At 46.6% G+C, this 27035-nt stretch overlaps 1 protein-coding gene across 1 annotated transcript in view; it reads left to right on the forward strand.

The window, feature by feature from the left end:
• GAN (gigaxonin) overlaps window positions 1–14198 on the forward strand; it is a 78249-nt gene extending 64051 nt beyond the window's left edge. Inside the window, exons 10-11 of the mRNA XM_066243841.1 lie at window positions 469–578; window positions 667–14198. Of these exons, the coding sequence (XP_066099938.1) occupies window positions 469–578; window positions 667–848 (292 nt within the window). The 3' untranslated portion in view covers window positions 849–14198. The remainder of the gene's footprint in view (window positions 1–468; window positions 579–666) is intronic.
• Window positions 14199–27035: the final 12837 nt, after the last annotated feature.

The following is a 27035-nucleotide window of genomic DNA, read 5'->3' on the forward strand; positions in this document are numbered from 1 at the left end:
AGACATGACCCCGTGATTACTGGCTTGAGCCCAAAGGTCACTGGCTTGAGCAAGGGGTCACTGGCTCGGCTGGAGCCCCCCAGTCAAGGTGCATATGAGAAAGCCATTAGTGAACAACTTTAGGTGCCACAACTATGAGTTGATGCTTCTCATCTCTCTCCCTTCCTGTCTGTCCCTGTCCATCTCTCCCTCCCTCTCTCTCTCTCTTTCTCTCTCTCTCACTAAAATAAAAAGAAAGTGCATATTCTTTATGATTCAATATGTATCACATTCTAGAACAGGCAAAATGAATACCTATAGTGACAGGAAGCAAACCAGTGGTTACCCGGAAGTGGAATGTGGAGTTGAGATTTACTGGAGCAGTGCCTAGTACTGTTGTAGGCGCCAAGTTTGGTTGCAACTGGTAGCCTTCCGAGATGTGTGGTTATCCTTTGATTTCCTTAATTTTGTCCTTCTGTTTGTTCTCAGGTGGATCTATCTTAATGACCAGAATTTATGCATCCCTGCCAGTTCCTCTTTTGTTTATGGAGCTATACCCATAGGAGCCAGTATTTATGTTATTGGAGATCTTGACACAGGTAAGAATGTTACGGTGATTTTTGTCAGAACTGTTCTCTGATGATTCCAGGGCATGTTGTCTCAGCGCTGCTTGTTCTTGTGCTTTAGGTACTAATTACGACTATGTGCGTGAGTTTAAAAGGAGCACAGGAACCTGGCACCACACCAAACCACTCCTTCCATCCGACCTCCGCCGCACCGGGTGTGCAGCCTTACGTATTGCAAATTGCAAGCTTTTCCGCCTGCAGCTTCAGCAAGGCTTATTCCGTATCCGTGTTCATTCACCTTGAAGAGGATGCAGAGCAGCAGAGCTCCTGGCCAAGTGTACCGTAACATGGTTTTACGTGAGGGGGACAGAGATGGCAGCCCAAACTTGCTCTGCATGCCAGGCTTTGTATGGTAACTCTGGTGGTTTTGTAATGCTTAGAATGCTTGAACTTCAGCTCGTGTTCGGGAGAACACGTAACTTGAAAAACGACCTGGGAGGAATTAGTTTCTCCTGTTAGGCGTGTCTGCAGACAAATGGAGGCTAGTCAGTGTCAAAAGGAAGAGGGAAGTGGGAATCAGTGTAATGTAAAATACTGCAGTTAAAATACTAAGGTGCATTTTCCCTGAAGGGAACTCGTATCTGACTGCTGTGTGTACCTGGCTTGGTAAACAAACAAAAATTCGTATATGCAAACCAACATATCCAAACATACCAAGACTGCTTTCCTACTGCACTTGGATGGAAATACTATGCCTAACCCTGCCCGACAAATTAAGGATTGTGCCTAAAATGTTAGATTGGACTGGACGCCGGCTAGTCTCCATTTACTACTAGTATTCTGTGCTAAGAATCTTTTTTAAACTATATTATGATGAAACTAAGATAAAATTTCTCTTTGATGACATTCTATCTTAGTAACATAAAGACTCTAAATTAATGAGTCAGGTTGCAGCCCTCATGTGAATTTAAAGGAAGTTGCTAACTTCTGGGTTGATGTAGATTAAGGTATGCCACGCCGTGGGCGCTGGGATAGTGCTCTTGAAGTTGTGAAGGATCTCAGGCAGTGCCATTCTTCCCTTCCAGTTCATCAAAACCATTTTATAAGTAGGATATGAGAGAGTAGGAGATTTTATAAAAGAAAGACTTGAGTCAGACAAATAATAAAGGTCTGCTGTGACTTCAAAACAAAACAAAACAAAAAAAACTGTCCAGAGAAAATATAAAGGGATCAAAACTTTTAAAAACAATCTGTCTGAAAGCACACAAAGTCTTGTTTACTACTGTTTAGGATTTGAAAACTTGTCTTAGAATGCGAACATGTGTTCAGAATCTTGTCTTTGTAGTAGAATTTTCTCAAATGCCGTTCACTAGTAAGAGGTTTAGACAAATTACGATAAAGTTTGGCTGGTAGAATAAACTACCTCAACTTAATTTCATTCTGTTCATAGTAGAGCAAATGAACCTTTTCCTTCTTCCCTGGCTCGTACTCCCATGCCGCTCTTCCCACTGAGGGGAAAAGTCTGTCAGTAGTAGCATTTATCTTTTAAGATATTTTGTTTCCATTCAAATTATTCCACCTTAGTGTGAAATCAGGGACTTCAAAGTGCTTGATTACTTCATCATTTGAATTTTATGCAATATCAGATTTCTAGTCGATTTAATATAGAACTCTTCATTTTTAATTGTTTTCTACAGTTTTTTCCTCTCTTAGAATATGGCTCTAAGAAGCAGCATTTTGTCTTAAAGAGTAATGTGTCAATGTATCCTGTGGTTGTAAATTTGAGCACAGGAATTTCTTTAGGAAACTTCCTGTATGGAATGTTGTTATATGCTTTTAACATGCAAATGAAATGTTGCTTGTGTTTTCCCACCATGAACAGAAAAAAAGGTGAGAGTTTTTGTGTGTTTTTTTAACACCCGTTAGTTAGAAGTCAACACAGTGCTCTAAAAGTTGCTGAAAGGACCCTTGGGGGGGGGGGGTTCTAAAGAATGTTGTGTATGGCACATTTCGTCTTGGTCCTGGCAGAAGAGTTTGGTAAAAGAAGGCATGAGGTTTTTACCTTCTCTGTTGGAGGCAGGAGGCCAGGTTTGCCACATAGTTATGCAATACAGTCAAATCCAGTCTGTAAATCAAAGCCTGACTTTTCTCTGTGTCCTATACAAGTCCGCTGTTGTTTGCACACTTCCCCAATGATACTTTGGATAGCTTTTCATCAAAGCAAACCCCATGGCCACTGCAAAGAAAGAAAACTTTATTTTTACAATTAGATATTAGTTTTGGAAAAAACAAATTGCTGAAAAAGTGAATTTTCTTTTGTAAAATATCTTATACAGAATACAACTTTGGCTTTCAGAAGCTGCAGTTGAGGTACATTAGAGTAGTCATTGATATCTTATTAAAGCCATGACAATCAGCAGTTCTGGTTTGTTTGTTTTTAGTTTCTGAAGTTTGAAATCCTTCCCAGTCTATGCCAGGCCTTTCCAAGGAGGTCGTTCATGGTTTAGGAGCGAGTGAGTCCCCGCTGCAATATTGTCAGTGCCTGCATGACTTGTTCATTTGTTTTATAAAGTTTTTTTAAAAATTCAATTTATTGACACTATAGCTGCAGAAATTAGGGACTGTTTTATAAAATAAATTTGCCACATGATATGGGCTGTAACAACCAACAAAAGCTGCTAAGTGCCAAACTGTTTTTACTATATATAAATATGACAATACTCTATGTTGAAGTGTAGGGATGTACTTAATTTTATTATGTTCTAAAATTAGTTATGACTTTTTTTTGTAAATTACAGTTATTTCAGTATTGTGAAATAAATTTTTAACTCATTTCATGCAGGTTTGTGTTTTAACATTCCACTTATGACTTGAAACATAAATTTTTGATACTTTTTTTTTCCATAAGGCACTTTTAGCAGGTGTATGTTGGAATTGCGGCTGAAAATGGATCTTAAATTTTTAAATATACCATCTTTGGGGGAAGTGCAATTTATTTTCATTATTCCACCAACAGAAGGAAAGTTGTCTCAGGTTAGAGTAAGTGAGTATTTAAAGGATCTCTCTAGTCTACAGTCTAAAGTAGGTTTGTTTGTTTCTTTAACACATCCAAATGTAGATTTTTCAACGATTTAAAGTGTTTAATTTAAAATGAAGTTTTGTGAGGTTTTTTTTTTTGTTTTCTTTTTTGTGGTAGTGCTTCTATCCTGTGAGAGGAAAAGGTGTGAGGAGAGAGAGAGAGAGAGAGAGAGAGAGAATGTGTGTGTGTGTGATGTGACTTGGTGAGTCTGTATATGTTTACTTTTGAATTGTAGTTCCAAACTACATATATTACTGTCTCCTGGTGCTTCAGATAAATTCTTGAGCCTGTGGCCCTTCAGTTTATATACTATGTTAAAACTCATGTTGAGTGTAAATATTGATATATTTGTAGTTTTACTTGGTGTTTGCATTTCTTTTCTTTAGTAGGATTAAATATAATGTTTGCCAACTAGTAGTTGGTGTGCTATAAAGATTCGGCCTAAGAAATTCCTAAATTCATTGTGTATTTCATTAATTCATTATTTCATTGCTGTGAGGAGTGGATAGCTAACAGTGGGCTTTTTTTCAAACTGTAACAACCAAAAAGCATCTGAGGGATGTCAGACGGCATGTTGCTGTGTTGAAGTGTTCTTTATATTGCACTACCACTTTAATGATGGCACTTTCTTCAGTGGTGCTTTAGAAGTGCCTTTTCAATCATTTATAAGTGTGAGGGGTCTCCTGCGCAGCGTACAGGAAATGCATTCTTTATACTGACACGGTCAGGCTAGGGCTGTCTTTGCCGTGCCACCTCGGTAATCATGGTGGAAGTTAGGTTTTTAGAGAAATACGTTAGCTGCTCTGCTCCACTGGGGTTCCATTTGATACGTTCCTACTTCAGCATACCAAACCAGGACCCCAAAATGTTTTTCAGGGACCATGATTCAAGAGGAGGCTTCTTGTGGTCAGCTGAAGACATTTGACTCTTGGTGGAGAGAATGAGGGGCATTTGCACTGCTCGCTGCATCCATGCAAAAATGCCGGGACCCCCGTAGAGAGCACCTGGTGGAAGGAAGGCTGAGGCTGCCCTTGTTCAGTGGCTGCCCCTCGGCCTGTGAGCCTTGGGGAGCCTGTCAGAGTGGAGACTGGTTAGTGCAGAAAAGCCTGCCCTGGGTTTAATCAACAAATGTTCATTGAGTGTCTACTAAGAATTCTGCTTGGTGTTCTGGGGAGCTTCATGGTGAGGCAGAATAGAGTATGTTCTGATTAAAATTACGTTCTTCATGAGATTGAGGAGTACCCTCCGAGAGTGACTGAAAATTTTGCTGGACTTTAAATGAGAAAGTTTGTGCACAGATGGGCTGACCTCGTAATGTAAAGTGAATAACTAGCACAGAATAACAAATGCAAAGTGCCCAACCTGGGCCACACAGCTCTGTGGACCCTGCATGTTCTGTAGGGTCTTTGAGACCCTCTGCTCAGCATGCCTAATAATGTTGATCGCATTTACCGTTGGGCTTTATTTATTGCTTTTCATATGGGACTCAGACCCTTTTCTAGAACATACTTCCTCGACCCCGCCCCTGTGTGCAGGCACAGTGCTCTCCTCCCAGGCCCGGGAGGTGCAGCTTCATCCCACTGCCCTGTGAGTGCAAGCCAAGAGCAGAGGCCAGGCGTCTGGGCGGTTGTCCCACCGGTCAGCCTATTAGACTGCGCTTCATTTTCTATGCATCTAAGGCTTTTTATATCATATCATAATCATTAAACCCCCAAACATATTTTTTTTGCAAGTTGCAAAGATATAAGTGGGCTTGCAAGTGAAGCTGCTTATACTTGAAAGAGCAGAGGCTCCATTTACACTCCCTTTCTCGCCCGTGTCATCGGTGAGGGAAAAGAAATTGTGTCTTAGAATGCTGAGGAGAGTATTTTGCTAGTTTTTAATAATCCCCGAAGTATTCTTTATAGCCAGTTCAGAAATTATAGGAATTTCTGGTGTAAAGGTGAGGAATAACCCACTGGCCCATGTTTGAGAAGAACATGGACTCAGGAGGGCTTGTCCTGACTGCTGGCAGTGACAACTCAATACTTTGGACTGTAGAATTTTCCTTTTTCCTTTTCTTTTCTTCTTTTCTTTCTTGACAAGCCAGCTGATCACTTTTAAGTGTTTTTGTATTTTTTTTCAAGAAGAAATCTTTTATTTTAATTTTAAACATACCATCTTTGTCTCATTGCAAAAATTCCATTTATGTGACGTCTGAGGAGCTGTTATAACTATATTCTCTGATCTGATGCCTGCGATTTAGGAAAGTTTGTTCTTTCTTAATTCTACCGTAAGATTATCTAAATGATTAGATTTTTAAATCTGATCTCTTTCAAATCTCCAGTGACAAAGTTTTAGATAATCAAATATCTAAACATTGCATAACTATCTAGTGAGAAATGCCACCTTCTCTTTTATTTTGAAATAAAAGTTAATCTTTTAAAATTGCTACTCGCCTGACCTGTGATGGCGCAGTGGATAAAGTGTCAACCTGGAAATGCTGGGGTCGCCGGTTCGAAACCCTGGGCTTGCCTGGTCAAGGCACATATGGGAGTTGATGCTTCCTGCTCCTCCCCCTTCTCTCTCTCTGTTTCTCTCTCCCTCTCTCTCCTTTCTAAAATGAATAAATAAAATAAAAAAATAAATTGGGTATTATTATTTAAAAAAATAATAAAATAAAATAAAATTGCTACTCAACTGAAATTTGGGCTGATTATAATTTTTGATATTCATGTCCTCGTGGCGAACAGAGTTGTAAATTCTTACGTCACTGCGATGTGAATTAGAGAAGGTACCGGGGGAGGAAGATGACAGACAGCCCAGGCTCGCTCACTCACTACACGAGATGAGGTGGAAAGAGATGAGCCAGTTGTCGGATCCTTGTCAATAAAGGACCATTTCAGATAACTCGGATCCCAAATGTGGGTTCATCTTGCTTTCTGCTTGGTGAGTTCTATTTATTAAAACTTGAGCATTTCAGTACACACCGTAGGTTTTTAAGTACCTTATTTCTACTGTTCTTATTTATCAATTATGAGGTATACCTGAGAACCTTGGGTTGTACTTTTCAACCAATGGACTCAGTTTCACTATGACTATATGACGCCTGCTTTATCATGTTTCCTGTTTAATCGGATGAGAATTACATGCACTTATTCACTCGTTCTTGATGTTTATAGGGAAAACTGTTCTCGGCTACCTCATCATGTGGTGTTGTGCTTGATCCCCTGCCAGTGTAGAAGAATTCAACACATTCTGTCCTTTGACAAAAGCCTGGAAACAAGCAGTAAGCAGCCTTGAGGAATACAATTCTCTAAGGCGTATTTTCCATTTTACTGCCTTTTTTTTTTTAAATAGGCACTTTTAATCAGGAGGAACAATAGTTCTCCTAGAGCTGCTGCAAAGTGATTACTTGAAACTCAACTTGAACTTTAAAGAGTCTTTAAACGACTATGATTTCATAACGTAGAAAAGTAGTATATTTAAACAGCACTGCTATGTGAAAGAGCTTCATTTCCATCCTTGTCAGGATCAGACAGGATATCTGTCCATCTGTAATTTGGCCCACTATTTGGAATTTAGATGCCTGGAGCTATGAAGCTACTGTTTTTCTTTCTTTTTTTTTTTTTGTATTTTTCTGAAGCTGGAAATGGGGAGAGACAGTCAGACAGACAGACTCCCACATGCGCCCGACCGGGATCCACCTGGCACGCCCACCAGGGGGCGATGCTCTGCCCCTCCGGGGCGTCGCTCTGTTGCGACCAGAGCCACTCCAGCGCCTGGGGCAGAGGCCAAGGAGCCATCCCCAGCACCCGGGCCATCTTTGCTCCAATGGAGCCTCGGCTGCGGGAGGGGAAGAGAGAGACAGAGAGGAAGGAGAGGGGGAGGGGTGGAGAAGCAGATGGGCGCTTCTCCTGTGTGCCCTGGCCAGGAATCGAACCCGGGACTTCTGCACGCCAGGCCGACACTCTACCACTGAGCCAAATGGCCAGGGCCTGTTTTTCATTTTTTATAAGGTGCTATCGTAAGTAGTTTGAGGATCTATTAAATGGATTGTCATGAATTTGTTTCCCAAGAATCTTTAATTTTGATGAAAATATAGGCTCATCACTAGACTCTTCTTCTCTTTTAGTTCTGATAACCTGGAGTTTTAAAATGCAACTCAGGAAGTGTTTCCCAGGTGCAGGGCCGGGGTCAGCTGAACAACAGAGCAGTGCATTCTGCTTAACATTGTGAGCGATCAGATCTGTTGCATGTGTCAATGAAATGTCCTCACTCCTCCTGTCTGTGCCTTCTCCACATGGCACGTGCTGGGCCCTGTCAGCTTACCCGGACGGTAAGTGAGGAGGCTGTGAGGCCCATCAGTTCCTGTAGACAGACCTTCCTTCCAGGAGCGATTTCTTAGGGGAATTACCCGCTATCCCTAATGCCCAGTAGCATTATGCCCGTTCCTCAAAACCTAGCATGCTGGGAATGACTTACCTAGGAGGTAAAATCCAAAAACTTCACCATCCTCATGCACTAGTAAGATTCCTTTTTACTCTTGTGCTTTTTAGAGACTTTACAGGGCTTGCTCCTGACAGTAGAATGACCATCTCCCCTCAGAGGACAGCAGGCCGGGCCATGCAAGCCTGGCAGCAGGCCATGAGACATTTCCTTAAATGGTTTTCAAGAGAACTAAGGTGTACCCCTTTGAAGCCCCATACTTTATTGTAGTTATTTTGAGGAAAACATCTGTAAACATTAGATGTACTTTCCTGAGCGAACCTAGTAGTGACAAGCAGGTGTGGGCTTGCGGGGTTCAGGTGCATGTGGGTGTGAAGATTCCCACCGCTGCCGGCTTGGTGACCTTCAGAAGCCCTTTAGCCCCAAAGCGCAGCTCCCTACCTGTGTAAGTGGGATAACGGGTGTTTACTTTCTAGGGCTGCTGTGAGGGTGCAGAGATGGAGGTGAGAACTTGGGCTAGCTGATGCCTTGTGCACAGACAGTGGTGGTAGATTACCTCAGCTCCCATGGGGCGGGCCACACTGAAAATCCCTGGTCTTAGTTCATTCTTCGTTCTCATGCCTGCTGCCACATGATGCACAAGCAAATGTATATTTGTGTCAACAAGATTTTTTCCTTGCGGCCTGACCTGTGGTGGCGCAGTGGATAAAGCATCGACCTGGACATGCTGAGGTCACCGGTTCAAAACCCTGGGCTTGCCTGGTCAAGGCACATATGGGAGTTGATGCTTCCAGCTCCTCCCCACTTCTCTCTCTCTGTCTCTCCTCTCTCTCTCTCCCTCTGTCTCTCCCTCTCCTCTCTAAAATGAATAAAAAAAATAAATAAATAAAAGATTTAAAAAAAAAAAAAAAAAAAGATTTTTTTCCTTGCTGGACCCATGCTACCACTCTTCTCCTATTTCTCTAATAGTTAAATTTAAGATAACTGTGGAGAGCTGAAACATCCCAAAATACGTGTTTAGACTATTTAGAGTTCTTCTGAATAACCATCAAATGGGAATTTGCCTAATAAAGAACTCTAACAATACTTAGAACTTATTACCGAAGTTGAATTTTCCTCTTTTCCCTAAAACATCAGAAGTAGTAGACTGTGTTGGTCAAATAAACTGGATAGTTCCCAGATCTCTGTTTGAGATTAGTAGACCTAAACGATGTTCTCAACTTGAATGCAGTGCAAAACTTAAAAACAAGCAAACAAAATTTGTGTCACCAGTATCTGTGTGAGTGTGCATGTGTGTGTGTGTAGAAATTTTGTACCTTCGAATAAAGAAGGGTTATTTAACAAAGATACAATAGTGAGCTACTTAATCCTTTTATCCTTTTATAATATCACCTCTTTTTCAGTTCAGATTATAGGACTGATAGATTTATCAGTATGTGACATGCCCCGCTTATCTTGATTTCAATAGGACATTTGATAAAGTCTTTTTTAATATCTTAGTTAATAAGAAGAGGGATAAAAATAGGGTTGAAAGGGTTGAGAAATAGATTGAATAGCCACACCCAGACAGTGTTGGGAAGATGGATTCCTGTCTGTGGACTGAGGTACTCTAACAGTATTCAGTTTTAACATTTTTATTAGTCAAGTGTATAAAAAAAAGGCAGAGAAAAGCACTGGGAGGAATTAAGTGTTGTGTGTTAGGGCCACAGGGTTCTTGACAGTCTAGTAAAATGTCTAAATATAAAGTCTTCTGTCTAGGTTCAGCAAAGAAAATTCCTAATTGATAAAGAATAAATAGTGGCATGGGGGGCAGATCATCAATAATTTGAACATAAGCCAACTGTTTAAAAAAACAATACCAGTGTGTGTTCCTGTGGGGGCTGGTGGCTAGGAAAGGAAGTCTGTTTTTGCTACTTTCATCATCTGTAGGCTGTACTGCTGGGCTCCTGGGCCACTGCATTTAGCTGCCAGGGCCAGGCCCACATGTTGGGAGACCTGAGCAAATCTGGAGCCCCCCACCCCCAAGGATGACAGCTATAGTGGTGGGCACTCTGGAAGCTGGCAGAAGATCCTTTGGAAGCCTGAGGCTCTGGCCTCTCGGGACGTCTTCAGAAGGACAGGGGGGCGAGCTCCAGAGTGCCTGGCTCAGGCCGACAGGCAAGAACTGTGAAGACAGAATTTTGTTGTCAGTTTCAGAAATTTCTGGTAGACTCGCCTTATGATGAAATGGGTGCTTCCTGTGGTCCTGACTGCTGCTGTCTGCGCGTAGACTCCCCAGCGTGCCTCCCACAGCTGTGACGAGGTCAGGAGAGACGGCCTGCATCCTGGCAGGGCACTGCTTACAGTCTCCAAAGCTCCTTGCACACGAGTTTCTGTGAACAGTTTAGTAAAAAGAAAAAAATAATAACGTTTGTACTTTAACTTTTACATTGTCTTTGAGGAGGACAGTCCCGGTTCCTTTAACCTGCAGTCTCCCCTGTTCTCCCCTCCGTTCCTCTCTACCCACCAGCCTCTCTCTTTTTTTTTTTTTTGTATTTTTCTGAAGCTGGAAACGGGGAGAGACAGTCAGACAGACTCCCGTATGCGCCCAACCGGGATCCACCCGGCACGCCCACCAGGGGCAACGCTCTGCCCACCAGGGGGCGATGCTCTGCCCCTCCGGGGCGTCGCTCTGTCCCGACCAGAGCCACTCTAGCGCCTGGGGCAGAGGCCAAGGAGCCATTCCCAGCGCCCGGGCCATCCCTGCTCCAATGGAGCCTCACTGTGGGAGGGGAAGAGAGAGACAGAGAGGAAGGAGAGGGGGAGGGGTGGAGAAGCAGATGGGTGCCTCCCCTGTGTGCCCTGGCCGGGAATCGAACCCGGGACTTCTACATGCCAGGCCGAGGCTCTACCATTGAGCCAACCGGCCAGGGCCCCACCAGCCTCTCTTGATTGCTGCTATTGGGCAACAGCTACAACAGTCTTCAGCAGAACTTTCAGAAATACATTTCTAGAGCTTTCCCTAAAACTATATTGTCAACTAGAATAGTGATTCGTCCTTTTTTATATGCTTTCTGTTTTAAATCTCATAGCACTTCCGCAGGTTGAAGAAAGCTGATAGGTAAAAATTGTATCTCCTCTCTTTAGGAAGAATTTCCACAGGCCCTGACTCCCCCATGGTGTTGCCCCCTCTCCTGTGAGGTGCAGCACAGTCAGCTCCCAGCTGGAGGTGGCAGGCGCCCCCTGCACGGCTTCCCCGCCCACTGCCCCTAAGAAAGAAAGCATGGCCTGGATGCAGGGAATAGCACACGGGACACGCACCCCCGTCGTTGGGACGGAGCTTCTGTGGTTTTCTTACTAGTCTGTGCTTTCTCCCCGTTCCCTAAGTTGTCTTCACTTAATAATGACCTTTGGATTGAGCCATTTTCCCCGTGTCCTGTCCTGTCGTGGCTGGTACCCAGAGATGCTGCCCGGTGAGTCTCTCTGAGAAAGGCCCTTCCCGCCGTTGGCAGCTCCTCCCGTGCCAGTGCCAGTGCAGAACTCTGTCAAGGCGGAGAGGGGGGGTGGTCGTGTTTAAGGGTCCTCTTCTTGCACTCTTCTTGGCAGTCACTTTCCACCTTTCCCTCTGTTCCTTGACTCATATCTCCCTTAGCCTGACTTTTTTTAACTGCTTGAATTATGTATTCAAGAGGAGGGGTGTTCTAGTTCCCCAGACCATTAGCCTAAAAATGTTTGTTGGAAAGGTATTCTTCTGGGAGCCCTGACCGGGCTCTGTGACTGGCATATCCCACAACCGGCAGGGCCCCACGTGGCCCCGGCCTGGAGCTCCCGAGTCCCAGGCTGAGCCCAACCAGAGTCTCTCCCCACCAGGCGTCACCGTAGACTAGGACAGCCTCCCTGGGCCCTCAGGCTCCGCTCGCTCTGAGCGGGAGAAGGGGCTCCAGGTGCCATAGGCACTACCTCAGCCCCAGCCGGGGGCCTGTGCTGGACCGCAGGAGGGGTGTGCTCCCCCCAGCCCTGGGAGCTCTTGGAAATGGGCGTGGCCAGGCTCTAGCATGGCGTCTGCAGGGTGTCCCGGCTGGGCTCCCATCCGGCTGGCGATCCTTAGAGCAGGGCAAGGCGGTGTTTCCTTTCCTCCTCCTTAGCTCTGGCTGGCAAATGCGCTGTGCTCCAAATTGTGTCTAGAGTCAGAAATTAGAATTGCTTGTTTACAATAAGAGAGACCTTTTCCTATTTTCATCAAAAGAAATTTTTGCTTCAGAAGACTCTCCAAAAAATAAAATTGTTGTTATTATTATTGATCTAGCACATGCTCAATGAATTTGACTCTTATGCTTTGTAAAAAATTACCTAGGCTGTAGTACATGGAGCAAAAGGGTATCGTCAGCTTAAAAACAGACCTTCAGTTCATGTGGGCTTATAGCATCATCTTGGGTTGGACCTCAGAATTCAAGTTCTGCATGAAAACAGAGATCACCTAAATCCATGGGGTAGGTCATTTTAGGTGGGAAATGTGACAAGTGGCCTTTAGTTGAAAAAGTGCAGGCTAGTTAGAAAACTTGCTGAACATCTAATCTGGCTTTTTCTGCTGAGACGGGATCTTTTCATTTTACTTCATCTGGAACTCAGCTTTTGTTTGGTTCCTCACCCCTGTACCCCTTCAAGTCACCAGTGACATAATGATACTCATTTTGTTTTGAATAGTAGCATTAGTGCCTGTGATGATCATAAAAAAATAATCGCGGCTTCGGCAGAAATTCTGAACAACCATAGCAGCCAATTCTGCAGTTTGTAGTCGTGGAACTGAGAGTGATCAGCAGACTTAGAAAGTCCCTCCTTTCTCTACCACTCGCTCCCCTCAGAAGCTCTTGCAGAAGCACCTCATGCAGGTGTATTGCTGGTATCAGACCTGTTTGTATCCGTCTGTGAATGAGACCCATCTGCAATTCACAACTGTGTAGGTCCCCTTGTTTTCTGGTGTTGATGTCGGCCTTCCGCTAGGGGAGAAAATCATCAAAGGAATTCCTTTGACTTTCCCAGACTCAGGGCCCATCTTCACAAGGGGCCCTGGTCCAGCTGAATGACCAGTGCCACCCCTGTTTGCTGGTGCCTTTGCGGTACCAGATGCCAAATATGTGACAGTCACACTTGTCAAAAACTAGTTTTTAGCACCTTCCTGATTTGTCATTTTGTTGCTTTTAGTACCATAAGAAAAATTTTATAACAGATACCAAATTCTCAAAATATTATATCAAAATTCATCTTGTTAAACACAAATCTTCATTTAGTGAACATATCTGTATCTTCTGACATGATACAGACAGAATTTTTTTTTTAATTTAAATTTTGCAGCTTTTATTATCTAGTAAGATTCCAAGTTGAGAAGTCTACTTGGTCATGTATTCAGATTAGGTTGTATCGCATGTGATAAGGTATCCCGATCTTTAAAGAAACACCTACTACTGAAAAATGGGGATTTGCAGTGCAAAACAGATAAGCTAAATGAAAGACATTATACAGAGAGTTCAAAATATTTGAAGTACTGGAAAGTTGCAACTTGTACAGTTCCACCCAACTTCAGTAGTATAGTAGAGAAATCGTGCTAGTGTGATTTCAGTGGACCATCATGTCTTGGTCACCCTGTGGTCCAAATGTATTTTCTGTGGAGTACTTTTCTATTTCTTTGCTGGTATGAAATTTAGTGAAGTTGAAGTCATTTTTTAATTAGTAACCTTTCTTACAAAGTTGCTTTATGGTTTACAAGTAATACTGATGCAAAAAGGATATGTTAACTTTCTTCGACCATGTGGCATGCACCTTGTTGACATGCTTCAGTTTTTGTGGGGTAACCTGGGGTTGGTTGGTCCCTTTCCCGAGCGCAGGACCGTGCTCTGGGAGCTTATTGCCATTGTGTTTTCTTGTACCAAGGATCAGTGAAAGTGTTTTATCTTTTTTATGTAGTTTGTATTGACTGGATTTTATAACTGTAAGAAAACAGACACAGAGTGTTGTATTTTGATCTGAAATTTGTGTATGGTAAAGTAATTTTGTTTTATGTATTGGAAGTTCATTTAAAACTTGAAATATTTTCTAGAAGGGTACCGAACAAACTGAATTGTCTTTAAGCTGTTTAATTAACCTAATAAAACAATTTGATGGGGAAGGCATTCTAATTGGTTCTAGTTTTTACAGTGGTTCCTGCTAAATTAGCGTTATCGGCCCTGGCCGGTTGGCTCAGCGGTAGAGCATCGGCCTAGCGTGCGGAGGACCCGGGTTCGATTCCCGGCCAGGGCACACGGGAGAAGCGCCCATTTGCTTCTCCACCCCTCCGCCGCGCTTTCCTCTCTGTCTCTCTCTTCCCCTCCCGCAGCCAAGGCTCCATTGGAGCAAAGATGGCCCGGGCGCTGGGGATGGCTCTGTGGCCTCTGCCTCAGGCGCTAGAGTGGCTCTGGTCGCAACATGGCGACGCCCAGGATGGGCAGAGCATCGCCCCCTGGTGGGCAGAGCATCGCCCCTGGTGGGCGTGCCGGGTGGATCCCGGTCGGGCGCATGCGGGAGTCTGTCTGACTGTCTCTCCCCGTTTCCAGCTTCAGAAAAATGAAAAAAAATAAAAAATAAAAAAATAAATAAATAAATAAATTAGCGTTATCGATACAGCTTGACATGATTTATGAATGGAATGTTGCCCTTTTTTGTCACAACTTAAACAGTGTGGGTGTCAGCTCCCTGGGTCCTGGGCAGCCATGCTCCACAGTCATTGCCTTGTGTCCTCCAACTCTATCAGAATAAGTCTCCACACTGTCTTCCCCTCAAAATTTTTGATTTTCTTTCCTCAGAAGAAAGAAATTAGACTTAAGAGCAATAGAGTATGACCAGGCGGTGGCACAATGGATAGAACATCAGACTAGGATGCGGAGGACCCAGGTTCAAAACCCCGAGGTCACCGGCTTGAGCGCAGGGTTGCTGGCTTGAGTGTGGGATCATAGATATGACTCCATGGTCACTGGCTTGAGCCCAAAGTTGCTGGCTTGAAGCCCAAGGTCGCTGGCGTGAGCAAGGGGTCACTCGCTCTGCTGTAGCGCCCCCCCATCAAGTCACATATGAGAAAGCAATCAATGAGCAAGCAATCAACGAACAACTAAGATGCCACAACAAAGAATTTATCTCTCTCCCTTCCTGTCTGTCCCTATCTGTACCTCTGACTCTCTCTGTCTCTGTCAAAAAAAAAAGAAAAGAATAAAAGAGCAATGTTGTCAAGGGTGTGATTATATATTGGAGAATTCCATTTGTGGAAAATAGACTTCTCTATCGTTTCCTCTTACTACCATGCCAGGGACTATAAACCTACAAAGACCAGTGGTACTAAAAAAAGAAAAATGTCAAAAGGCTCTGGCTGGTTTGTTCAGCAGTAGAGCATCAGCCCGACCTGTGGAAGTCCCAGGTTCGATTCCTGGCCAGGGCACACAGGAGAAGCATCCATCTGCTTCTCTACCCTTTCTCCCTTTCTCTCTCTCTCTCCCCTTCCTGCAGCGAAGGCTCCATTGGAGCAAAGTTGGCCCGGGCACTGCGGATGGCTCCATGGCCTCTACCTCAGGCGCTAGAATGGCTCTGGTTGCAATGGAGAAATGCCCCAGATGGGCAGAGCATTGCCCCCTAGTGGGCGTGCTAGGTGTGTCCCTGTTGGGCACATGTGGGAGTCTGTCTCTCTGCCTCCCCGCTTCTCACTTAAGAAAAATACAAAAAAAAAATGTCAAAGGCATATCTCCACTGAAGGAAAGAACTTAGAGAATCTACCAGTAATATCAAAGCTACACCAGAAAAGTCCCCTGGAATGACTCCTAGAATCACATGAAAAGAAGAAGGGATGGGCTATTCATCTTCACTTGGACATCAGGGCATAATGTGGTTTTAGGAGTTGGTTTTAATTTTTTTTCTACTTTCCAAACCAAGTTTGTAAGGTCTGCAAACCTTTTTATCACTGGGGAGTGGGAGGGTTGGTATGGAACATTTTTGTTAAAGTCCTAGCCCGAAAGCAGGGCCCAGGATGGCTGGATGTGGACGGGCATGGTTGGAGCAGCTGGAGAGCCTGAAGCTGTGCCCTGAGGTGCCCAGGCCTCCCACAAGCAGCACCCAGGAGTCCTGGCTGTGCCCACTCACCTGCCAAGAAACTTCTTAGCACGTCCCTTTCTTATCTCTAAAATGAGACCGAGTCCCTAGATGTCCTTGTCTAGAGGACGAAGGCGGGAGCCTTCATCGTATAAAATCAGCCCTTTCAAAAGGAAGGACAAACCCTGTCGCGCACACTAGGATGGCTCTAATAATTTAATAATAATACGGTATAATAACAATGACAATAATACAGCAGCAGAAAATAAGTGTTGCCAAGGATGTGGTGAAATTGGAACCCTTGCACAATGCTGGTGGGGAATGAAAGATGATGCCGCTACTGTGGAAAACATAAGAGTACCATGTGTGACCCAGCAGTTCCAGTCCTCAGTGTGTATGCCAAAGAGAAGTGAAAACGGACTCGTATGCCAGCACACGAATGTTCAGGCAGCACTATTTACGTTAGCCAAAAGGTAGAAGCAGCCCTGTAAATATCCGTCGGTGGATGAAAGGATATATAAAATGTGGCCCATCCCCGCAGTGGAGGACGGTTCATTCATAGAAAAGGATGAAACACTGACACGGGATACAACATAGAGGGGTCATGAAAACATGCTGCTGAGTGACAGAGGCCAGTCACAAAGGGCCACATAGTGTAAGGTTCTGTTTTATATAAAGTGTCTGCTCTAGCGACAGTGGATGAGTGGTTTCCGGGTCCTGAGGGGAGAGAGCAACAGACAGTGACTTTTAATGGGCACAGGGTTATCCTTTGGGGTGATGAAATGATGCTTGCATAACATTGTGAATGTGCTAAATGCCACTGAATTGCACACCTCTAGGTGGTTTGTGTTCTGTGATGTTTATCTCAATAATAAAAGGAGGGATAGAACATAGGGAGCCAATGAGAAAAAAAGATCAACACTCCGGTTGCTGAGTGGTTGGGAAGATTGAAGAAATGCGGGATCCACTCTCGCATCCCGAGTGGTGTGGTGGTGAGACTCAGACCGGAGGCGCTGTGGGTCTGGTGTGGGCCTGGCGGTGGCTCTCGGCGATGATCGCCTGTGTGTGTCGACTGGTGTTTGGGGGATCTGCAAGTCTCCCTGACACTGTCAGGAAATAGAAAGGAGCCTTTTGAGGGGACCCAGCCCACCAGTTCAATGCCAGACTGCTGACTTCAAATCTAGTCTCTACCACCAACTCCTTCTTTGGCTAATTCTTTACCCCCTGTGCCTCAGTCTCCAGGGACAATACAGGATCCCAGGCCACAGGGTCATGATGAGAAGCAAGTGAGCTGTCACAGCGTACCGAGAACCATGGCCAGCATACAGTAAGACCCGTGCTGGCTATCAGCCTTCAGTCAGGGCTGCTGGTTGTGGACAGAGCCATGGGAGCTGTGTTCTGCACACTGTCCCCATTGCCCAGCCCAGGCCGCTGCTTCCCCAGCGGCAGTCCCAGCTTCCTGCATCCCAGAGCATGGCCGGGCGGTGAAGCCCCTGGCCCCCTGGTGCTGCCCGGACACCACAGCCACTCCTACACTGTTTGTAGGGCACGGCTCCCCTGGCTGGCGGTGTGTGCTGAGAGAAGTCCCAGCCTGGTCCCCTGGGGCTGCCCAGACACCACAGCCTCTCCTACACTGTTTGTAGGGCACGGCTCCCCTGGCTGGCTGTGGGTGCTGAGAGAAGTCCCAGCCTGGCCCCCTGGTGCTGCCCGGACACCACAGCCACTCCTACACTGTTTGTAGGGCACGGCTCCCCTGGCCGGCGGTGGGTGCTGAGAGAAGTCCCAGCCTGGTCCCCTGGGGCTGCCCAGACACCACAGCCACTCCTACACTGTTTGTAGGGCACGGCTCCCCTGGCCGGCAGAGGGTGCTGAGAGAAGTCCCAGCCTGGGACTCCGACCGTAAAGATGGATGTATTTTTATCCAGCAGGATATACTTATCAGCTTCAGCCAGGAAAGGAGAAACTGACTAACCACTCCAGGCGGGCCGGATCCTCCCACTGCGGTGGCTGTTATTTTGACCATGCGGCTGAAAGGCAGAGACAGAGGGCAAAGGAACAGGGTGTGTCACCTGCTGGGGGTGACAGCGCCCCTCAGCTGTCTCTCCTCCCATCCTAACAGTTAACATCTTAGGCCCCGTAGTGGGTCCTTGACTGCTAATTGTCATCCTCACAATGTTCCCAAGATCATTATGAACCCCATTGAACAGATGAAAAAAGCATAAGCCATTAAGTCACATACTCCAAGTCACACGGCTCATCTAAGACAGAGCTGGGACTTGACCCAGGTCTGTGTGATCCCTGGACTTGTGTTCTTTCTACAACTGTCCTTTTGGCTCTTTGCCGTCACTGTGTTGTTAGGCACAGTATGGTGTGACCGACACTAACCAAGTTTCCTGTTTTGATGGTTCTACAGCACCCAGCCTGGAGACGTGGCTAGAAGAGCCAGCTGTGCCCGGGAGAACTCACTCTGCAGGAAAAACACTTGAGATATCTTAACCCCATAGTAGATGGAATGTTGTCCCCCTCATCCATGTCCTAATCCCAGAATCATTGGATCTGTCACTTGACACGGCAAAAGAGACTTTACAGATATGATTAAGTTAAGGATCCTGAGATGGGAAGTTTATCCTGGATAATCTGGGTGGGGCCAGTGTCATCACAAGCCTTCCTTATAAAAGGGAGGAGGCAGGAGGGTCCAAGAGAAGACATGACAACAGAAGCAGAGGTTGGAGTGATGCAGGCCACGAGCCCAGGAATGCAGGCAGCCTCTAGAAGTCGGGAAAGGCAGAGACACCGATTCTGCCCTGGAGCCTCGAGGGGAAGACAGTCCTGCCAACACCCAGAGGTTAGCTCAGTGTCATTTTTCCACCTTCCAGGGAGGCCTAGGTAGGAGAGATGTTTCACTTCCCTCTGAGCTTCTGTTGGAACAATAGTTGAAGAGTCCTAACCTGGCAGTGGATGTTCAGCCTCGGGGTTAGGAATTCATAGAAGAGATGAGGATGGTGACAAACTGGAAAGTGACCCCCGTCTAGTGGAGGCAGCATCACTTAGCAAATACTCTACTGCCATGTGGAAATAAAATATCTAGGAATAAATTTAACAAAGGATAGGAAGGAACTACATGCTGAAAACTACAAAGCATTACTACAAGAAATTAAAAAAGACACAATGAAATGGAAAGATATTCTGTGTTCATGGATCAGAAGAATCAACCTAGTTAAAATGGCCCTATTACCCAAAGCAATATACAAATTTAATGCAATCCCCATCAAAATCTCAATGACATTTTTTAGAGAAATAGAACAAAAAAATCACCAGATTTGTATGGAACCATAAAAGATCCCAAATAGCCATATTGCCAGACCTGATTTTTCAAAAAAAAAAGCTGGAAAATCTTGAGTTTTTACATGAACTATTGTGGTTTCTGCATTTAAAGTTAATTCGATTTTTTGGAAAAAGTATTACACTTTTCAGACCAAGCAAATATGTCTGTGGGCCGGCTTTCTGACTTCTGTCCTCCTTATCACCTTGTTGATATCTTCCCTCACCTGGGGTAGCTTGAAAAACATAGCCATAGGGGAATTCATTTTCCCATCTCCTGAGTCTGGGCTGTGGTCACTGTGCCAGTACAGTGTGACTGAAGTGACATTGTGCTGGTACCAAAGCTGGGCCCCCAGTGGCCTTTGCCATTTGGCCTCTTAAACCCTTCAGTCCAGGGGTTGGGAACTTTTCTGGCTGAGAGAGCCATAAACACCACATATTTTAAAATGTAATTCCATGAGAGCCCATACAACGATCTGTGTACGTTATGCATTATCCAATAAAAATTTGGTGTTGTCCAGGAGGACAGCTGTGATTGGCTCCAGCCACCTGCAACCATGAACATGAGCAGTAGGAAATGAATGGATTGTAATACATGAGAATGTTATATTGAGAATGTTTTATATTTTTAATGTTATTTTTTTTATTAAAGATTTGTCTGCGAGCCAGATGCAGCCATCAAAAGAGCCACATCTGGGCCCTGGCCGGTTGGCTCAGTGGTAGAGCATTGGCCTGGCATGCAGAAGTCCCGGGTTCGATTTCCAGCCAGGGCACACAGGAGAAGCGCCCATCTGCTTCTCCACCCCTCCCCCTCTCCTTCCTCTCTGTCTCTCTCTTCCCCTCCCGCAGCGAGGCTCCATTGGAGCAAAGATGGCCCGGGTGCTGGGGATGGCTCCTTGGCCTCTGCCTCAGGCGCTAGAGTGGCTCTGGTTGCAACAGAGCGACGCCCCGGAGGGGCAGAGCGTCGCCCCCTGGTGGGCGTGCCGGGTGGATCCCGGCCGGGCGCATGCAGAAGTCTGTCTGACTGTCTCTCCCCGTTTCCAGCTTCAGAAAAAAAAAAAGCCACATCTGGCTCACGAGCCATAGGTTCCCAACCCCTGCTTCAGTCTCTGTTGAGTCACCTGGTGACAGCTGAGGCTACAGATGACCTCAGACAGGATCAGCAAAAGAACCGCCCAGTTAAGTCCAGCCCAAATTGTAGAATTGTGAAGAAATAATGGTTCTTTGAAGCAATATGATTGGGGTGTTTGTTCTGAAGCAATAGATAACTGATACATAGCCCTTATTATAATCTTTCCTCACCTTTGTTTATTTGTTGACTTTTTGTCTCTCTTCCCTGATCACCCACTCCCCACACACTGGAATGCTGGCTTCATTAATCCACAGACCTTGTCTATCTGGTTCCCTGCTGGGTTCCCGGTACCTCACACAATGCCCAGTGGGCGCTCAGTAAATACTTTTGAAAGAATGAGTAAATGAACATTGAAGGGAACTCAGCTTCCTAGACTTGTGGCTCATCTTCCATTGTGTTATTTTAAGTAGATGATTTAGGGAAGCACCTTTGACTCCCGGCTAGTGTGTCAGCCACATCCCATTGCAAATGGAATAGAAGAGGTCTGGCTTCACACTTGGGCAAGTTTGGGCATGGATTCTGGAGCCCTTAACCCCACCAAGCCCCAGCTGTCTTTCGATGGGAACAGTCTTCCACCTACTGAAAGGGTTGCTGGCCGGCTCACCCGAGATGCACGTCATGCCTGTGAGGCGTCTTGCTCCATGCCTGGCCCGTGGAGGAGCTCAGGAAATGTTGATCCCTTCATGTGTTTGGGGAGAATGCTTGCATTTTGGAGAGGGGATGGGTCTAACAGGTGCCAACTGCACTTTCTCTGTCTGCTGTCTATCAGCCTCTAACCCCTCCTCTCAGCCAGGCCTAGGCCCTGTGCCCCTGCAGACCTCCCCACCCCACCTACTTTCCCGCCAGCAGGCATTCCAGCTGCTCCTTATCAGTGACGGGCCAGCCCATCCTCCAAGAGGGTGCTCCTGGCCGCCTTCGGGGCCACCCCTCACAACAACCAGCGGCATTGCTGTAGCCGCCACTTAACGCAGCCCTAGTCTGTATCCCGTCATTTGAATCCTCACAAAAACCTGGGAGATATTTTCAGATGAGAAAACAAAGACCCAGAGAGCTGAAATCATTTGTAAAATGGAATAAAGAGCCTAGCCTGTGGTGGTTCAGTGGATAAAGCATTGACCTAGAATGCTGAAGTCCCAGGTTCGAAACCCCAGGCTAGCCTGGTCAAGGCACATATGGGAGTTGATGCTTCCTGCCCCCCTACTTCTCTCTCTCTCTCTCTCTCTCTCTCTCTCTCTCCTAACTAAAATAAAAATTAGCAAAAAGAAAAGAGAGAGCCCACATGTGTCACCCTTTGTGGGAAGGGATCTGAGTGGCTTGGAAGGGGTGGGCCTGGCCCAGAGCCACAGGCCCCCACCTCCTTACTGGACCCAGGTTTCTCCCGCACAGCCCAGGGAAGCCAGGGGACAGCAGCATGTGGCTCAGAAACAGTTCCCTTCTCAGGAGTCCCGGTGGAACTCCCACAGCCCTAGGCAGAGGCAGGGCTGGGATGACTTCATGTTTGAATTAGGGACTTTCAGGATGGGACAAAGCTTGTCTTTATTTCAGGGCTGATGACCTTAGTCTGAACAGGTGACCTCCCTCCTTCCTCCCTGACGGGAGATGAGATCCAAACTCACCAAGATCTCGATGCTGGATAAGAGTGACATAGACCCAAAGGGCATCTGAGCAGCACCCCAGCATGTCCTGACACCTGCTGGGTGCTGCCCGCTGTCCGCAGGGACCCCAGACACCAGCCTGCAGTGACACTCTGGCCTGGGTGCATCTCCCCCTGACTTGAGTTGATAATCACCTGGGGAGCTCTGACCCCACGTATACACAGCCTCCACCTGAGACCAATTAAATCAGAACCTCTTGGGTGGGAACCACACGTTGGTATTTTTTTAAAGCTCCAGGACTCAGAACTACCCCCGTGAATAAAAGCCCACATGTGTGGAGCACGTATCTTATTCCAGTTCATTTACTCTTCCCATGATCCTCTGGAGGTAGGTACTATTCTTTGTTGTTGTTTTTTTATTTTTGGAGTTTTTTTGTGTGACAGAGACAGAGTCAGAGAGAGGGACAGATAAGGACAAGACTGGAAGGAAGAGAGATGAGAAGCATCAATTCTTCGTTGCAGCATCTAGTTATTCATTGATTGCTTTCTCATATGTGCCTTGACCAGGGGGCTAAAGCAGACTGAGTGACCCTTTGCTTGAGCCAGCGACATTGGGCTCAAGCTGGTGAGCCTTGTTCAAACCAGGTGAGCCTGCGCTCAAGCTGGCGACCTCAGGGTCTCGAACCTGGGTCTTCCAGGTCCCAGTCCGATGCTCTATCCACTGCGCCACCGCCTGGTCAGGCAGTACTATTCTTATTTTCCCTGTTTTACAGATGAGGAAGCTGATGCATTTCGCCTTGCCGGTGAGTGGCAGGCCCAGGATGAAATCCAGAGGCTGACCCCTGAGCCTGTCTGTGCTCCTAAACCCTCACACCGCTGCCAGAGGGGGTCAGACTGGCCTTGCGCACAAAGATCTTCCTTGTGGAAAGGATCTGGAAATCAAACTGGGCCACAGGCCAAACACAAGTGTTATTTTGAAGGGGGAAATCTTGTTGTTGTTTTTTAAGAGTGGGAAAGGCCTAGGTTCAAATCCTAGGCCTGTCACTCCCTAGCCACGTGCTCCTGGGCGAAGACGTTGTTGAACATTCCTGTGCTTGTCTCCGCATGGATGAATAAGGAACGCCCATCTCAGACAACGCTGGTGAGATAGCAGTGGACATCACCCAGCTCAGGGCCTGGCAGGCGGGTGATCAGTGAGGGCTAGTTCTGTGAGGGCTAGTTCTGCACCTGCCCTCCTCTCCTACCTCATGTCTATCTCAGGTGTGTCTCCCGAGAACACCTGGAGGAGCTCCTTCAGACCTGCTGCATCGTCATGGAGCGCCGGCAGCCTGGGATTCACCCCGCAGAGCTCAGACGGATTTGTTTTGAAAGGATGTTATTGGAAAAGGCAGTTCTTCCCCAAACAAGGAATGACCTTTCTTTAATCAACAGTCCTGAGCACACAGACAGATTTGCCCAAAGCCTCTTTGCTTCCACAACGTTCAGTTTTCCTCTAGAGGGAGTGACCGACTCCAGAACAGCTAAGGAGCTCTGATGGTCTGCCTGCAGCCCTGACGTCCACGCAGGGGCTCGGTTGTGCCCGAGTGAGACTCTTATGTTACTCGAGGAGCTACCTGCAGAGCTGCCCCAGGGGTGGAGGAAGGTAAGCGGCTCCCTTCTGCTTGCCATTTGTCAGCATGCAAGCCCTGTTAGCGCTTCCCCACTGCCTCCGGGGGCAGTGAGGGGTGCCCATGGGTTAGGGGCCCTGTGCGCTGGCTCAGCTGAGGGACCAGGAAGGCAGAGAAGAGCGAGCACTGGCCTCCGAGTCCGATCCAGGGTTCGGCAAGGGTCTGTCTGTCCTTGTGGAGCTGTGTGGCTTTGGGCATGGGACTTTAGCTTGGAGGACCTCAGTTTTCTCATCTGAACAATAGGCTTGATAATAGAAGTGAGGGTAAAGCTAAGCGATGTCCAATCATATGCCCAATAAGCAAGTAGGCGGAGTTCTAGTCACTAAATATTTTAATACTATGATTACTGTAGGCTACTGCGATTTCCGTATCTAGTAAATAACACACAATATGCAACATAATATCCAATAAAATATTTATAATGGGTGGTAGTGGTATCCATTAAAACGTTATCTGATAAATAAGTAGAAGTAGCAGTTATGTCCATTAGAATAACGTTATTACTGTGCTTTTCCCGAGTCACTAATGAGTCTTGAGTCAAGATGCCATGAAAGACAGCCTCTTGGAGGAATGGCCTGGAGTTTTCCGCAGGGCAGGCCCCCCGTTGATGGGGACACAAAAATTGAAAAGTTTAGACTCCTCTGCTCTGTGTCTTCTTTCTCACCGCCTGGGGACCGGTCATCTTCTCCTTGTGACTGCCTCCGCCTGCCCACATGAGGACAAAGGAAACCCTCTCCCCACACCGCCCCACCCTCCCTGCCACAAACATCCAAAATACCTGATTCAGAGGCAGGTCCGGCATCACATGGTGGGCGGTGAAAATGTCCAGCAGAGGGCGCCCCACACCCGCAGGGCCGAGGATTTGTCAGCTTGGCTGCCGGGCAGTGGAGGCTCTGCTCCTCACAGAACGGTGCTGGGCTCAGGGCATGGCCAATGAGAGGGTTGCTCAGGACCATTTAACTCGAGCAAACTCGAATAAACTCCGTTTGTTCATATGGTCACTATCATCTCTCCCCTGGATGAACCAGGCCACCTCTGTCCCCCACCCTCCAGACAAGTTGGGCCACCTGCATCTCCCTTTGACATGTCCCCTACTGTCATCCCCTGCCCCCTCCTGAGACAATCTGGGCCACGGTCCCCTCCCCTGCACCACCAGTTAGGCAGACTTCTAACCCCCCACCTCCCGCCCGTCCCCACTTCTAATTCTGGCCCCTCCTGGCCATTGTCCACCCTGTAGCCGGGTTGGCTTTCTTAATTGCAAATCTGATCACATTGCTCCCTGCTGCTCAGCATTCACCAACCGCTTCCCATTAGGTTTGGGATTAAGTTCCAGCGCCTTGACGTGATTTATGGAGCCTTTGGCCAATGCCTGGCTGGCTCTTTATCCTCAGCCTTCTGAGCGACAGGAAGGGCCCTACCAGGGGGTTCCAAATGGGTTGGAAATGTGACAGTCCTTTTCACAGTTTTTAAGTATTTTCACACTTACCCAACAGGAAACTATATTTTTATTAATATAAAGGCCATCCCTCTGTCTTTGATGAAAGTCAAGGCTTTTTAGAACGTGTACTCTAGTCAAGAGACCTGCCTGTCGATCTGCAGGTGTCTTTTCATCTGACATTGCCCTGCCTTCCCCAGTGGGTGACGTTGGTCACTCCCACTCTTTCAAGACTGGCTGCGTCTTAGGCGGATTCAGCTCCAGCCTTTGCCGTGAAGAGCCTCCACCCTCCTGAGCAAAGCAGGGCCACCGTGTGCTGCTCTCAGAGCTGCTGTGCTCACCCAGGACCCACATGGGTGGGGCAGCAGCAGGCAAAGGTGCTTTTGAAGCACCTTTGAGGGCACTGCTCTGGCGGGGTTGGTGTGACCTTCACACCCTCTTATTCCGCTTCCCTCGCGAGGGCTACATGCTTGCCCGTGGGCCCTGGGCTGGCCAGTCTCTCCATTTTGGGCTCCCCGTCATGAAACCTTGTCCTCTCCTGACTCAGGGGCTCGCATTCAGACCCACTGCCTCTTTTATAAAACTAATATTGTGTTATATGCCTTTCTGTCCTGAAGTTGAATTCCATATATATAAACTTCACCTGCACATGTGATTTCCAAAACATCCATAGCAATGCTCTAATTAGAATACAAAGGAGGAGCATTACAAGGAAAGACATTTGCATTAAATCAGAGGTGGGAACATGAGAAACGTCCCCCTCCCCCTCAGAGAAATCAAGTAGGAATCAGACTGTTGCTCGGATTCCAGGACCCCCAAACAGATGGTCACAGGTGTGTCCTTGGTGAGGCCCTTGGTGACATCATTTTCTGAAATGGTGACCAGCTCTTGGTTACCATCCAAAAGAAACAAAGAACCTTCCTTCAACTAACACAGTGGTTGCACTCCTGGAAAATTCAGTGACTATTAAAACTGGCCAGGAAGAGAAAATTTGCATTTATATGTGAAATGAAGTTAGATTCTAAATGCAGATCATGTCCAGCAGGGTTTTTGCCTACGTGATCCCCTGGTGAGACGTCAGACTGTCACGTGGAGCATGGGCTCAGTTTTTGTTGTAGGAGCTGGCCGGCACATTGCAGGATGTCTAGCCTTCCTGCCCACGGCCACCACCAAATGCCAGTGGCTCCCACACACGTTATTGAGACAAATTGTCCAGGAGAACGATGGGGTCAGGCTGTTCCCTGACCCAGGTCTTGGTTCAGGGCTTTTCCTCCGGCTCCCTGGCATCGAGGGAGCATCTACTTTTTCTCAGGATCTTCACGCATTTGCCCTTTCTCCAGGAAGCCCACCCTGATTCCCCACCACCACCACCACATGCTGAAACCTTGTTAACTTGTCCATCTCTCTCCAGGAAGCTGGGAGCCACCACCCTTCACCATCGAGCCCCAGGCCATTTGCAGTGCCTGGCATACAGTAGGCACTCAATAAATGTTTGTCAAAGACGTGATTCCTAGTAGTGGCTCCTGTTTCTCTGCTGTGCTCACTTGATCCTCACATCAGTCCAGGGGGTATTCTTTTTTTTTTTTTAATTGATTTGAGAGAGAGAAACGTCAATTTGTTGTTCCACTTATTCATGCATTTATTGGTTGATGCTTATATGTGCCCTGACCAGGGATTGAACCCACAACCTTGGCACATTGAGGCAATGCTCTAACTAAGTGAGCTACCTGGCCAGGGCCATTCAGGAGG

Source organism: Saccopteryx bilineata, chromosome 9 (genome assembly GCF_036850765.1).
Source record: "Saccopteryx bilineata isolate mSacBil1 chromosome 9, mSacBil1_pri_phased_curated, whole genome shotgun sequence".
Taxonomy (NCBI): Eukaryota; Metazoa; Chordata; class Mammalia; order Chiroptera; family Emballonuridae; genus Saccopteryx; species Saccopteryx bilineata.